The sequence below is a fragment of the Thermothelomyces thermophilus genome, chromosome 3 (genome assembly GCF_000226095.1).
Source record: "Thermothelomyces thermophilus ATCC 42464 chromosome 3, complete sequence".
In the NCBI taxonomy this organism is placed as follows: Eukaryota; Fungi; Ascomycota; class Sordariomycetes; order Sordariales; family Chaetomiaceae; genus Thermothelomyces; species Thermothelomyces thermophilus.
In genome coordinates, this window is record NC_016474.1 from 3945279 (window position 1) to 3959156 (window position 13878).

The following is a 13878-nucleotide window of genomic DNA, read 5'->3' on the forward strand; positions in this document are numbered from 1 at the left end:
GGGACTGTTTCGTTGGTGCTCGGCGTTTGATTATCTCTGCAGTATCTGCACAGAAAAAGTAACTCAGAGGCAAAGAAAACATCGGCTGCGCTCAAGATACATGTTGCTCGTTCTCTAAGCTCGTGTCTCTATTCTTTCTCGTGCTGATCTAGCGAGAACTGAATATTCTGAACGCAACCATCTCTGCGAGTTGAAAAACGCAGCGACGGAACCAGATACACGTCGATCTGCCAGGTTTCTGCGATTCTGGTCGCGGGGGAAGAAAGTAATTATTCGGTGCCGGCACGATCATCAAGCGGCATCGCTTTCAACACCGAGCTCAGGGAGGAGGAGAGAGCTTTCCACGATGGCTGATGACAATAAAAGTAAGGACGGTGCCATCCGCCATCCAGTTGGGCGACACCCTCTCTTTGGACCGAGTCTTTTGGCGCCACTCGCAACTGCTGACGATTGACAGAACACTGGGGCTCCTCCAGTCAGCACCGTCAATACTTGCCGAACGATTACAAAATCATGGAGGAAGAGGTTGAAGCGCGTATAGGGAAGGGCTCAACGAGGGTGGTCTCGGACGGCTCCTTGAACATAGCATCGTACGAGACCATGACCCGGTTTCCCCCCCTCTGGCGTTCCCAGCCGGCTACACCAACACACGGATTGCCCAGTTATTATCACAACCAGCCGGCGTCCGGACTTTCCCAACCGTTTGGGTCACAGTACCTAGCAGCGGACGAATATCCGGGAGTTTTTACAGAGAGGCATCTCATTACGGCAGGTTTCGACAAGCATACACAGGCAAATGCTAGTCATATCAGTAAGCAGGCTGAGGCCGACTTGGTGAGGCGAATGGAGGCCGTGGAATTGCGCTCCTCAGAGGAGCAGATGGAGCGCATCATACTCAAGTCGAGATTGGATAAGACGACCAGCGAGCTCGAGCGCGTCGTCGAAGAGCTGGGTGGTAAGTCCAAATCAACCGGGCCATGCCAACCCCCACGTGCTAACTGCTCTGACAATTCAGATCTGAGATCTCACTTGGCTCGACTAGCCCCAGTGGGAAGACAGGGTGAAAATCCTTCTAATCAGCTACGTCACACAGGTCCGGCTTCGAGGACTGGGTATGCTGGGTATGATACCTCATCTCGAGGGAACTACGAACACGATTTAGACGAGGGGACGGACGTGACCGGTGGGCTTGGTGTGAGGAAAACAGCGATCCTGGCCCAGAAGAGGCCGTCTCTTGGCACAGACGATGGAGTCGCAGAAACCGGCGCGAAGCGGGCGAGAAGGACGCACCACTACGCCACCGCCGAGGAGGGCTCGGACGGCCGTGACGACGGCCTTGAGTGGGGACGCGAGTTCTTGAACTTCATCAAGGAGATGGACTGCACCTCGGACGAGGATCTGCTACGTCTAAAGAGGTACGTCAGGGGCAGGGCCGCGTTCGAGTTCCCCCTGTGCAGCGAAACGGGCGGCTCGAGGGTGGAGTACTTCCTCAAGATCGGCGGCGTGTCGAGCACGCTGATTGCCGCAGACCCGCACGACCGGCCGGAGCAGCCGAAGGAGGACGAGGCCAGGGCCGAGGAGCTCAACGTGCTCGAGTTCGCCGTGGACGAGCGGATGGCCCGGCGCGGCGCGGCGGCTCAGGAGGGAGGCGGCGGCAGCGGCGGGGGCCCGGACAACAAGGACGGCGACCACGACGACGACCACGACGGAATCGGGCTGCCCGAGTACCTGGTGCCCCTCGGCGAGGTGTACGTGGCGAACCGGTCGCTCAACCGGCCGCAGGAGGTGGCGTCCACCAACTTCTTCGTGCTCATGCGGGTGGACGCGCCCAAGAAGAGCCTGTGGATGGTCTACCGCTACATGCGCTCGTTCCAGCGGAGGAACGGGCCGGTCTGGGACGCCGTCGCGTTCGGCAACCAGCGGGACGCGCACTTCAAGGGCAGCCGCCGCATGTTCGACACGGTCTGCCTCCTGGACGACGTCAGGGACTGGAAGGATCCCGCCGAGGACATGATCAGCATGGAGCGTCTGGCCAACGCCGTGCCGGGCGACGAGAGGTTCTTTCTCCAGCCCGTCTTCTTCGTGCCGGTGCTCACGGCCCTGCGGGAGGCCCTGAGGAAGGGCTGGGAGGAAGCAGAAGATGACAAGTAGGTAAGAGGTATTCAGAGGTGTTGTTGCTGTTGTTGGTTGGCGGTGGGTGGCTTTGCGGGAGAGAGGTCTCGAGACGATTGTGATGGATGTGGAGTGCTGTATCCGTATGTATGTACAAACTTAAGAGGACGCGCCAGCTGATGGCTGATTCGAGAGCTTTCGAGCGGCCCGCTGGCAGCATCTCGTGCGCCTGGAGGAGCCATGTCGGGCTTATTATTACATAGTAAGCAGCAGATCAACGGGGTCTGATCATACCATACCCACATTGCCACGGTTCGTATTGTTGGTTCCAGGGACCTGGGACCTGGAAACCTTGAATCTCAAGACTGCGCACAGTACTCCGTATTCAGTACAAGACTCTGGTTACTTGGACTAAACCAGGTGCTTGGGAATGGAACCAGGCGGGCATGTGCGGCACCTTCGGCCTGCTACGTTAACGTTACCTTCCCCTCAGACGACTTCCAAGCCTGCCTGCAGCCGAAGGCAGCGCGACGATGTCGGGTGATGGTGGGGTAGAATACGACGACGACGAAAATATCGGCGCGAGGCGTATGTACATAAGTCCGGAAGGATTTCGTACTTTTGTGGTTTCTGCTGTTTGCTCCAGTTCGCGTCGGCAACGCTGCCAAGCTGCTCCATATCCCAAGAAAAAAAAGTAGGGCCGATGTTAGTGTGTTTACTGTAGGCCAGTTGGTGGCTCGGGGAGCTTGACCGAAACAGTGAGGTGTCACTGCACTTTTGGTTGGGCAACGGGACCGGGGAGCACAGCCGGCCTCCAGTTCCAGGAGCTTGGCTCTGCCGACATACTGTGTACACTAGGAATTCTCTTATGCGGGGTGTGCGCGGGGAAATGTTGGGGAACTCGAGTTGGGTCATGTGGACAAGACCAATGGGAGCTGACATCATTGTGCGACCCGTTAAACCGGAAGCTACAACAACATTCTGGATTCTACACTAGTGGAAGAGGTAAGTAATTGACGACAAGCAAGAAGCATTGCCATGTTCTGCGAAGGATGCGGGTGTTTTTGCATGAGCAGGAAGCTGTGGCTTTTTAGTGCTCCTTTGTGCTCGCCGGGCGCGCAGAACACTACCGAAACGCAGGGGACTGCGTGCCTCTGGGGTCGAATGCCGATCCCCATCTTCACATTCCCACCATCGTGTTCTGTTAACGAAGCCGGAGCGGCGGGAACTCGAAGCTCCACTACGTATGGATACTTGGGACCGTACGGAGTGTGTTGGTACGGATGCCTGCACAAGTGTTGTGCTTCCTACGAAGACGCCAACCCACATAATACACAAAAGCTGTTGTAAGTCGAGTTACCTCAGGCACGTTCGGGCAACTCGGGCAACCTGACGAGATTTCCCCGCCATTCCGCCAAGAGGCCGGCGCCTGCCCTGATTAGGCAGCTCTTGGAACAATACTATGTAGAATGGAAGCTCCATCCATAGTCAGCTCCATTGGCGGTCCCAGTGATCTCGATGGCTGGATGGCTGCTCTGTACGGTACATACATAGTAAGTTCTCGCCTTGAGAGCCCAATTCGCTGCAATAGCATCTTTCCCCGCAGTGCGCCGGCCGCCCTGGGTCCCGCTCCACAATGACCTTGCTTCTGGAGCTTCTCGACGAACAGATCGGCCCGTTTCTTCTCCACACCAATCCGAACCAGTCGGGAGCATGGCTGCGGATGCGACGCAGCCTTCCTTCGCGCTGTACAAACAGCTCCGGGAACGTCGACTGGTATGTACGGACTACAGTAAGTACACTACGAGTGCACATACTGACGAATACCGGCCTCAGAGGAACCTGGCAGGACCCTACCCCACACGAAACCACAGCGAGAAAGCGCAATGGATCAGTAACTACTGCGAAGTAACCGTGGTCCCGGGCAAAGGATCTGAGGGCCGATCGCTCGTGGGGCTGCGAGGCGAGGGAGAGCAAACAAGCCAGTCCTCCCGCGAACCTGGAAAATCACTTATAAACACACGTCACCGGCGCCGGGGTGCGCGCCATGTGTCACCTCCAGGCTCCTCCCGGGCGATGATCTCTGCCGGTGCCATCAATCATCTCGGTTCGCCGCAGCTGCTTCTTTCTGTGCAGTGAACGCTCTCAAACTGCAACGACGCTGTCCGACATGAAGGCTGCTGCGCTTTCCTGCCTCTTCGGCAGTACCCTTGCCGTTGCAGGCGCCATTGAATCGAGAAAGGTATGGACGGGCTTTCGTCAAAGACTCGCTCCCCGATCAACTTCCCCTTTCATCCAGACCACCCCAACCCTCCCAGTCCTGCTTCGAGCACGATCTCTTCGGGCAGCACCCCACCCACATCCACTCAGATTAGCGGCGACACCGTTGACTGTTGCAATCCGCAATCGACATGCAACTTCCAGCCGCAGCCCAATGGCTGCTCACGCTTCCCGCGAAAGCCTCACTTGCTGACAATCATCGTCAGGTTCACCAGAAGCCCCTCGCGAGATCTGAACCTTTTTACCCGTCGCCATGGATGAATCCCAACGCCGACGGCTGGGCGGAGGCCTATGCCCAGGCCAAGTCCTTTGTCTCCCAAATGACTCTGCTAGAGAAGGTCAACTTGACCACGGGAGTCGGGTAAGTTTTGTCATTTTGTCCAGGTAACATGCAAATGGTTCTGCTAACAATAACTTACCGTAGCTGGGGGGCTGAGCAGTGCGTCGGCCAAGTGGGCGCGATCCCTCGCCTTGGACTTCGCAGTCTGTGCATGCATGACTCCCCTCTCGGCATCCGAGGAGCCGACTACAACTCAGCGTTCCCCTCTGGCCAGACCGTTGCTGCTACCTGGGATCGCGGTCTGATGTACCGTCGCGGCTACGCAATGGGCCAGGAGGCCAAAGGCAAGGGCATCAATGTCCTTCTCGGACCAGTCGCCGGCCCCCTTGGCCGCATGCCCGAGGGCGGTCGTAACTGGGAAGGCTTCGCTCCGGATCCCGTCCTTACCGGCATCGGCATGTCCGAGACGATCAAGGGCATTCAGGATGCTGGCGTCATCGCTTGTGCGAAGCACTTTATTGGAAACGAGCAGGGTGAGTAGTCAAAGACGGGCCGTCTCGGACCCGCGGCTTCAAGCTGCTGACTCTGCTGCAGAGCACTTCAGACAGGTGCCAGAAGCCCAGGGATACGGTTACAACATCAGCGAAACCCTCTCCTCCAACATTGACGACAAGACCATGCACGAGCTCTACCTTTGGCCGTTTGCCGATGCCGTCCGGGCCGGCGTCGGCTCTGTCATGTGCTCGTACCAGCAGGTCAACAACTCGTACGCCTGCCAGAACTCGAAGCTGCTGAACGACCTCCTCAAGAACGAGCTTGGGTTTCAGGGCTTCGTCATGAGCGACTGGCAGGCACAGCACACTGGCGCAGCAAGCGCCGTGGCTGGTCTCGATATGTCCATGCCGGGCGACACCCAGTTCAACACTGGCGTCAGTTTCTGGGGCGCCAATCTCACCCTCGCCGTCCTCAACGGCACAGTCCCTGCCTACCGTCTCGACGACATGGCCATGCGCATCATGGCCGCCCTCTTCAAGGTCACCAAGACCACCGACCTGGAACCGATCAACTTCTCCTTCTGGACCGACGACACTTATGGCCCGATCCACTGGGCCGCCAAGCAGGGCTACCAGGAGATTAATTCCCACGTTGACGTCCGCGCCGACCACGGCAACCTCATCCGGGAGATTGCCGCCAAGGGTACGGTGCTGCTGAAGAATACCGGCTCTCTACCCCTGAACAAGCCAAAGTTCGTGGCCGTCATCGGCGAGGATGCTGGGTCGAGCCCCAACGGGCCCAACGGCTGCAGCGACCGCGGCTGTAACGAAGGCACGCTCGCCATGGGCTGGGGATCCGGCACAGCCAACTATCCGTACCTCGTTTCCCCCGACGCCGCGCTCCAGGCCCGGGCCATCCAGGACGGCACGAGGTACGAGAGCGTCCTGTCCAACTACGCCGAGGAAAAGACAAAGGCTCTGGTCTCGCAGGCCAATGCAACCGCCATCGTCTTCGTCAATGCCGACTCAGGCGAGGGCTACATCAACGTGGACGGTAACGAGGGCGACCGTAAGAACCTGACTCTCTGGAACAACGGTGATACTCTGGTCAAGAACGTCTCGAGCTGGTGCAGCAACACCATCGTCGTCATCCACTCGGTCGGCCCGGTCCTCCTGACCGATTGGTACGACAACCCCAACATCACGGCCATTCTCTGGGCTGGTCTTCCGGGCCAGGAGTCGGGCAACTCCATCACCGACGTGCTTTACGGCAAGGTCAACCCCGCCGCCCGCTCGCCCTTCACTTGGGGCAAGACCCGCGAAAGCTATGGCGCGGACGTCCTGTACAAGCCGAATAATGGCAATGGTGCGCCCCAACAGGACTTCACCGAGGGCGTCTTCATCGACTACCGCTACTTCGACAAGGTTGACGATGACTCGGTCATCTACGAGTTCGGCCACGGCCTGAGCTACACCACCTTCGAGTACAGCAACATCCGCGTCGTCAAGTCCAACGTCAGCGAGTACCGGCCCACGACGGGCACCACGGCCCAGGCCCCGACGTTTGGCAACTTCTCCACCGACCTCGAGGACTATCTCTTCCCCAAGGACGAGTTCCCCTACATCTACCAGTACATCTACCCGTACCTCAACACGACCGACCCCCGGAGGGCCTCGGCCGATCCCCACTACGGCCAGACCGCCGAGGAGTTCCTCCCGCCCCACGCCACCGATGACGACCCCCAGCCGCTCCTCCGGTCCTCGGGCGGAAACTCCCCCGGCGGCAACCGCCAGCTGTACGACATTGTCTACACAATCACGGCCGACATCACGAATACGGGCTCCGTTGTAGGCGAGGAGGTACCGCAGCTCTACGTCTCGCTGGGCGGTCCCGAGGATCCCAAGGTGCAGCTGCGCGACTTTGACAGGATGCGGATCGAACCCGGCGAGACGAGGCAGTTCACCGGCCGCCTGACGCGCAGAGATCTGAGCAACTGGGACGTCACGGTGCAGGACTGGGTCATCAGCAGGTATCCCAAGACGGCATATGTTGGGAGGAGCAGCCGGAAGTTGGATCTCAAGATTGAGCTTCCTTGAATGAGTTTCATCAGGGGCTGCAGAGGGATGGTAACACGTTCTTAATCAGAAGTATGATGGAGAAAAGCACTTGGCAAGTTCCGGTGAGCAAAAAGAAGGCACTTATTAAGTGTAGGGCGGTGTTCTATGTTTAATAGGTGCTATGTTTACATATAATTAGTATATAATGATTTAATAATTATGTTTAGCAGTTGCTAATGTCGTAAATTTCGGCGTGTGATGACTGCTACAACACTGGTTCTGTCTTCTAGTCGCCATTGTTAATTATGAAGGTTATTGTTTACAATTTCTAATACCTTACGGATGATTGCCCAGCTGGTTTCAAACTCGTTACGCGCAAATGGTACGATTGAGGTATTATTCATTGTAAGTACCTCCGTACAGCGTCCCCAACTATTTCCATTCACGAGATGCCTCGCTTTTCGGTGCTTTCGGAACAGGGCTGGCAGCGGATCATGGCGCGATCAAAACATGGCGAGCAGCTGTCCAGGACGGAGGACAGGTTGGGGACTGATGCCTCCCGGACGCATTAAGGTCAGAAGATAGACACGTTTTACACAGCGTTGAGACCGACAAGCCACATTAGGCAGCGCCGGTTGCACCACCGCCGTCACGGGCAACGGTTCAATCAATCGACAACAGTGGAAGACAAAGTACTGAAGATCAGGTATTAATAGTGTGAGAGAGAAACAGACGGTGGAACTAGGGTGCTAATATTTCTCTTGATTTCGGTGTCCATGGTAGTACAGAACACAAGAAAAAGAAGGAGGAGTGAGCGGAGAAGGAGGAGGGGGAAGCCAGAAAAAAGAACATGAAAAAGCATACACATTGGAGTCGGTCAGTCGGTTGATTGGTTTGGTAGAGAGCGAAAAAGCAAGCGTCACCTGTAGGATTCGAACCTACGCTCCCGAAGGAACTGCCTAAGAACGCTAAGCAAGGTTAGCAGGGCAGCGCGTTAACCACTCCGCCAAAGTGACTGTCGTTGATCATGGTCGAATTCAAGTAGCTTATAGGAGTTCAACCAGATCACAAATGCATAGGTGCTCGTAGAACGGTCTAAGTATGAGTTGATTATAAGCAACCGAATGGCTCTCAGCGGCAACACCGTAGCTGAAGTAACAAAACGCACCTTTGGTTACTTTCTGACTATAAAAATGGGATATTTGGAAATGACCACCCGATAAGGTGTCAAATTCTAAATGACTGTCTGGGTGTGAAGATGTTACTGTGGTTCCACCACGAACCAGTTTTAGTATCCGCATGCTTCAGTCTCTGCGCCTCGACAGGCGGAGGGTGTGTGTTAGATCAGAATCGATGTGACGCTGTGACCGCGAGGCTCTCGAGCCTAGGTGCGGTAGTTCTGTTCAAAAAGAAGTGTGTGGCCGGGTTTGGGCGCCCTTATAGCCTACCATCCTGGCTGTGGTTCCCGAGCGGGAGCCGGTTCTCCGTTTTGGTTCCGATAAAGTGTCATATCTGCCTCCCGGTTTCGCATCTAATTTCTGACTTCGTTCGGGACCTCTGGAGACGTAGGGATAGGTATGGGATATGCCCGGCATTTCGTAAATGTCCATAGTCTCTTTCGGGACGAGGCGGCAAGCTCTCAGAGCTATCTAAGCTTAACCAACCCCTGATCCTTAACCCTCCCAGACCACACCTCCTGGGAGAATAAACCGGGCTCCAAGATCGAAATCGAAATCAGTGCGCGAACTTGAAATCCAACCGCTTACACCCCGTGACCTTGCTGGAGCGGATGTACTCTGCCCGCTCGTCCTCGCTCATGGCCGCCCAGACCTTCTCCTTGTAGCGGTTACGCGCCACATAGTAGGCCTTGGTGCCCAGGAAGAGCAGGATGGACAGGATGTTGATGACCAGCAGCTTGGTGTTGCCGTTGCGGTAGTAGGGCTTGTCGCTGTCGACGTAGATGAACGAGTAGCACACGTGCCCGAGCTGAACGGATATCTAGATGTTTGCAAGGGCAAAAAGGGTCAGCAATTTGTTTTCTTTTCCTTTCCTTCTTCTTGGTCTGGTATTCGGGGGGGGGAAAGACAGACAAGGAAAAGAAGAAGAAAAAAAAGCGAAGAAAAAGTGGGACAACAGAATTGGCGGGAGGCTACCGGTGTTACGTACATTGTACAGCGCCGAGGCGACGGTGCGGGTGCCGACGTTGTTGGAATTCTTGGAGACCCAAGCCACGTTGATGGCGTCTATAACAGGGGCAAAGCAGCTGGTTAGTTTGGGAATCTCCCCATCGTCAGGCTGTTTTCCTGGGGATGAGTTAACTTACGGCAGTAGGGGTAGGATAGGAGAACGGTGATGAGTGCGTAGGTCCCCCAGGCGTTATCGATGACGCCCGGCCAGAACCGGAGCGCGATGATGCACGGGAGGGTCCAGATGTTCTGCCACACGCCGACCAGGGCTCGTTGGTTCAGCCACTCGGAGATGCGGGTTATGATGAGGAGGGTGATGATGTGAAATACGGTCTGGAGTCAAGTTGAGAGTCAGCCGGGGGACGTTTCCCGAGGGCAAGAGTCTTAAAGGGAGGGGGGCAGGTAGGAGAGAGCTGCGTACCGAAGGAATTGTCAGGAGGTTGGTTGTGAACGGGTTGAAACCCAAAGACCGCAGCGTCAAAGTCAGGTAGGCGCCGACTGGCCCCTGGGGTATGAAGCAGATGATGCCGATGGCATACAAGGGCCACAGGTCGTACTCCTTAAGGACGTGCCACAGGCGGCGGGGCGTAATGGCTTGACGATTGTGCATATCACCCTTGGAGGGATCGTCCCTGAGGACCCGGTTGACCACGATGGCCACCTCCCTGTCGGTGAACCAGCCCTTCGGCCGGAACCAAGTCTTGGTCTGCACGGCAGATGCGGGCATGTTGAAGAAGGAGATGAGCCCGATGACCAGGGTGATGAGCCCCTCGACCAGGAAGAGCCATCGCCAGCCGGCCCAGCCGTTGACGCCGCGCAGGTGAAGGAGGGCGAAAGCCAGCAAAGAAGTGATGATCGTGGTCAACGACAAGGTTGTCCAGAAGTAGCTGTTATTCTCTCAGTTTTGTTTCGCCAGTCCAAGAGTCAGTTCAGTCATGTCCTGACGAGTTGCCCAAGGGGCCTAGAGAAGGGAGGGAGGAAAAGGAGGAGGAGACGAACCTGAGCCGGATGGGCAGCTCGCGCGAGTTGTAGAAGTAGGAGAGCCAGAGGACAATGTCCGGGATGAAGCCGCCCTCTAGCAGGCCCAACAGGGCGCGGGTTGCGAGGAATCCGGAACGGTTCTTCAACGCACATTGCGAGATAGCGACGACGGACCAGAGGACGATCTGGATCGGAATCCACCGATCAGGCCCGATCTTCTTGGACACCAGCTGAGACGGCAGCTCGGCCAGCAAGAAGGCGATGAGGAACACGACCGTGCCGTAGTTGTAATCTGTCTGAGCATTAGGAATGGGTAATTACACCTCTCGGGAGAGCCAGAACCGAAACCAGAGCCAGGGTCTCGTACCGTTGGTGTTGAGCCCCAGGTCGTCGAGCAGGTTATCGGACAAGGCCTGCTGGAGGTTTCCGCGGTCAACCTGCAGGGAAAAGAACATGACACACTGTTTGTCCGCGCGACTCTCTTGTCAGCCCGCCGTTCTTGGCCCGCGAGCCGTGATGCCCCGAGAGAGAAGTAAGAAGGTTAATTAAGTGCAGATACACACCGCCCACGTGCAGATTCGAAAGTCCAGCTTGCGGACCACCCGCTTCTCCTCCTCCTCCGTCCACGTCAAGGTGGGATCAAACACATGGCGGCACTCGTAGTCGGCATCCTCGTACACTTTCTTCCAGTGGGCGGCAACGACAGGGTCAAGGAAGGGGTTCTTGGCCAGCTCGTCCTCGAACTCTTCTTCCGAGCCGGACTCTTCACTGGCGGACGGCGACGTGAGGGCGGCCGCGTCCTTGGTGTCGACGACGGCGGCGCCGTCCTTGTCGTCGCCGAGCCGGGCGACACTCGAGTTAGGGGGGCTCGCCATGGTCCACTCGATCAACACGCGACCCGAACTCAGCTCTCACAAGTAATTAAGACGGCACCGAGAGCGATCCGTCCGTGGCGGTGGGAGTTGCAGGATGTAGGGATTCTCCAAGACAGATCTTCGGTTCGTACAAGCGGCGAACGGCTGGCCTTTTAATCTGTGGCCACGCCTCGGCCCCGTCGAGAGTCGAGAGCTTCACAGGGTGGCTGCCGAGACACAAGAGATGGCAGCCCGCCATCCAGATAGACTACGCTACATATTGCGTGATGGCGGATACTTGCCAAAAATGGCGCGTTAGGCCCGAAGCTGCGGCTACGACGCCGCTGTTCGGCTGCAGAGAGGCGCGTGGGTTGCCCCGACGCAGCGGTTGCTACTCGGTTCCGTGGCCGGACCCCCCCCCCCCCCCCCGGGGCGTGACGACGCCACGGCACGAGTGCGAGGACATTGGTGCGTGTATAGTAATCAGGGGGGACGCACGCACGGAGGCGAGGGTGCAGGCATGCCGTCACCACGCCAGATGTGCTCCCGGCCATGGGTCGTGCTTAAATCCGGGTATGTTGATGATAACCAGTCTTCCGGGAACGTGGGGGGGCTGTTCTGTCGTAATTCCTGCTTGGATGAGATGATGGGCATGCCATGGGCATGAGTGGTTGGAGTGAGGAAACCCCCCTGGTATGTCCCGACTTTGTTATCGCTGATGTTGCGGTTGGCCGACCATGGTGCTGCAGTACCGGAACCTCCACCCCCTGTGCGCAACCGTCCAGCAAGATGACACCATCGAATCCCCGCGCGCGAGGAGAACCTGCGTGCCGCAAACGTCGATCGTTCAACTTCAAACGTCTGAATGAATTATTCAAATCCACGGCCGAGCTCGATGTGACAAATAATTATCGTATCAAATCTTTTGCTGAACAGGAGCCGACCGACGAGCGCCAACAGCGACCGGGTTTCCTTGGATGCTTGTGTTTTGTCACGGAGTGAGTGAGAAATGTATAATTATAAGGCGAAGAACTGATGCGCGTCAAGGGGAATGCATGACGCCCGGTATGGAACCGATACAATGACGCAGATATAGGGCACTTCCGTCGAAGATGAATAGGGATCGCGGAGATGCGGCTTCTGTGGGCTTAGCAACAGATTCAACGATGTTGACTTCGGGCTAAGGACACTGAATTGAGCCAAGCGCGAACCCTTTTTTTTTTTTTTTTTTTTTTTTTTCATGTGCTAAACGACCAAAATTGCGCGCTATCCGACCTTCAGAAGGGAGGGTGGCCGAACTGAAGTAGATAGATAAGTCGGACCCCCTGGATTCGGAACACCCCACCTTTCGTACAGATACTATATATACACCGCTACTTCAACCTAACCACTTCAACTTACTATAACTTGGTCAGTTCTTTTTCAATCAACCCCAAACTTTGTAAATACCTTCAACAGTTTAATATGGCTTATACTAAACAGGATATTCAAGATACGCTCGCAAAATACTACTCTAGTCACGGCTCATTACGAAGTATCAGCCACGAATTCGGCATCCCTCCTACCACTTTATATAGTCATATCTAAGGCTCTTAGTTACGTTTAATTGCAGCCGAACTGTAATAGTCCCTTAGTTATATATAGGAAGAATAGCTTACCTAATAGGTATTGATCTAAGTTACCCTAGGTATCCTACTAACCTATATGTAAATTAGAGAGTTTACTAACCGAATACTCTAGGCATAAGGAGCTAGCCGTATAATAGTCGGAAAAGGCTAGATAACCTAGTTCCTTTATAGAAACCCTATCCTTCGAACCTAGTGAGCCCATAAGATAGATTTAATCTATATTAACGGTATTACTAATTTAGTTATATATAGTTAGTAGCTATAACTAAATATCCTAGCTATTAAGGACATCCTACTAGCTAACTATTAGAATATGGATAAATATAGCATTATAGAAGGATAGGGAACAAATAGCTTGGTAGTTAGAAGTGCCTAAATGCGTTCAATTTAGCAGAAAACTCCTAGTTCGTATACCTAGACTTTATTCCTTAAGTATATCTCTATAATAGGGATATCTATCCCTTTAATTATTATCTTTAGGGGTAGGACTCTTTAATAACAGTAGTTTCCTATCGATAAGGGTAAATTAAAGGACTAGAAGTTTATAATAATAGAGATAGGCTAGACTAATTAAACTATTATAGTTAAATAGCTCTAAGAAGTCTTTATTCCTTTTACCTAGCTAGAGAATAGTTCCTAATAACGACTTCTAATATTAAATAGCTATAATAGCTATATAATTAATAACTTTATATAGTTATATTATAAGAATAATATCTAGTTACTCTTTTTACTATTATATACTAAGCTAGTACTAACCTTCTAGGGCACCACTTAGCACCTCTAGAACTAAACCTCTGTCTAGTTAGATAGGGAGGAGCTTCGGCTTAAGATATCTAGGGCGTCCGAGTATTCGCGGTCGTAGCAGGCAAGTCCGACCATCTGGATAGCAACGACGATAAGGGCGAAGGCAGCGATAGTAATGTCCCTCTAGATAGACATAGAAGAGTCTACTTATATAGAGAAAGATATCCCTAACTTACAAAAGAAAGACAAACTATATCC

At 54.6% G+C, this 13878-nt stretch overlaps 3 protein-coding genes and 1 non-coding gene across 4 annotated transcripts; 2 read left to right on the forward strand and 2 right to left on the reverse strand.

Annotated features, from left to right (window-relative positions):
• The first annotated feature begins 214 nt into the window (after nucleotides 1-214).
• Nucleotides 215-2418, forward strand: MYCTH_2305357 (uncharacterized protein). Its single transcript, XM_003663371.1, has one exon. It carries the CDS (start codon nucleotides 514-516, stop codon nucleotides 2149-2151), a length of 1638 nt encoding a protein of 545 aa, XP_003663419.1. The 5' UTR covers nucleotides 215-513; the 3' UTR covers nucleotides 2152-2418.
• Nucleotides 2419-4282: 1864 nt separating this feature from the next.
• On the forward strand, nucleotides 4283-7459 carry MYCTH_80304 (glycoside hydrolase family 3 protein; the record flags this gene model as incomplete). Its single annotated transcript, XM_003663372.1, has 4 exons — nucleotides 4283-4354; nucleotides 4599-4753; nucleotides 4817-5205; nucleotides 5267-7459. The coding sequence occupies 4 exons, from the start codon at nucleotides 4283-4285 to the stop codon at nucleotides 7261-7263; spliced, it is 2613 nt and encodes an 870-aa protein (XP_003663420.1). The 3' UTR covers nucleotides 7264-7459.
• A 682-nt stretch (nucleotides 7460-8141) lies between these two features.
• Nucleotides 8142-8240, reverse strand: MYCTH_t89. The gene has a single exon. It is a non-coding gene; the product is annotated as a tRNA-Ser (tRNA).
• A 581-nt stretch (nucleotides 8241-8821) lies between these two features.
• MYCTH_2134354 (uncharacterized protein) lies at nucleotides 8822-11266 on the reverse strand (the record flags this gene model as incomplete). The annotated part of the gene is made up of 7 exons (XM_003663373.1): nucleotides 8822-9222; nucleotides 9391-9467; nucleotides 9548-9743; nucleotides 9832-10297; nucleotides 10410-10683; nucleotides 10759-10852; nucleotides 10955-11266. The coding sequence occupies 7 exons, from the start codon at nucleotides 11264-11266 to the stop codon at nucleotides 8959-8961; spliced, it is 1683 nt and encodes a 560-aa protein (XP_003663421.1). The 3' UTR covers nucleotides 8822-8958.
• Between the last annotated feature and the right edge of the window lie 2612 nt (nucleotides 11267-13878).

Coding starts and splice junctions, on each gene's coding strand:
- MYCTH_2305357 (XM_003663371.1), top strand. CDS start 514: ATGGAGGAAGAGGTTGAAGCGCGTATAGGGAAGGGCTCAACGAGGGTG.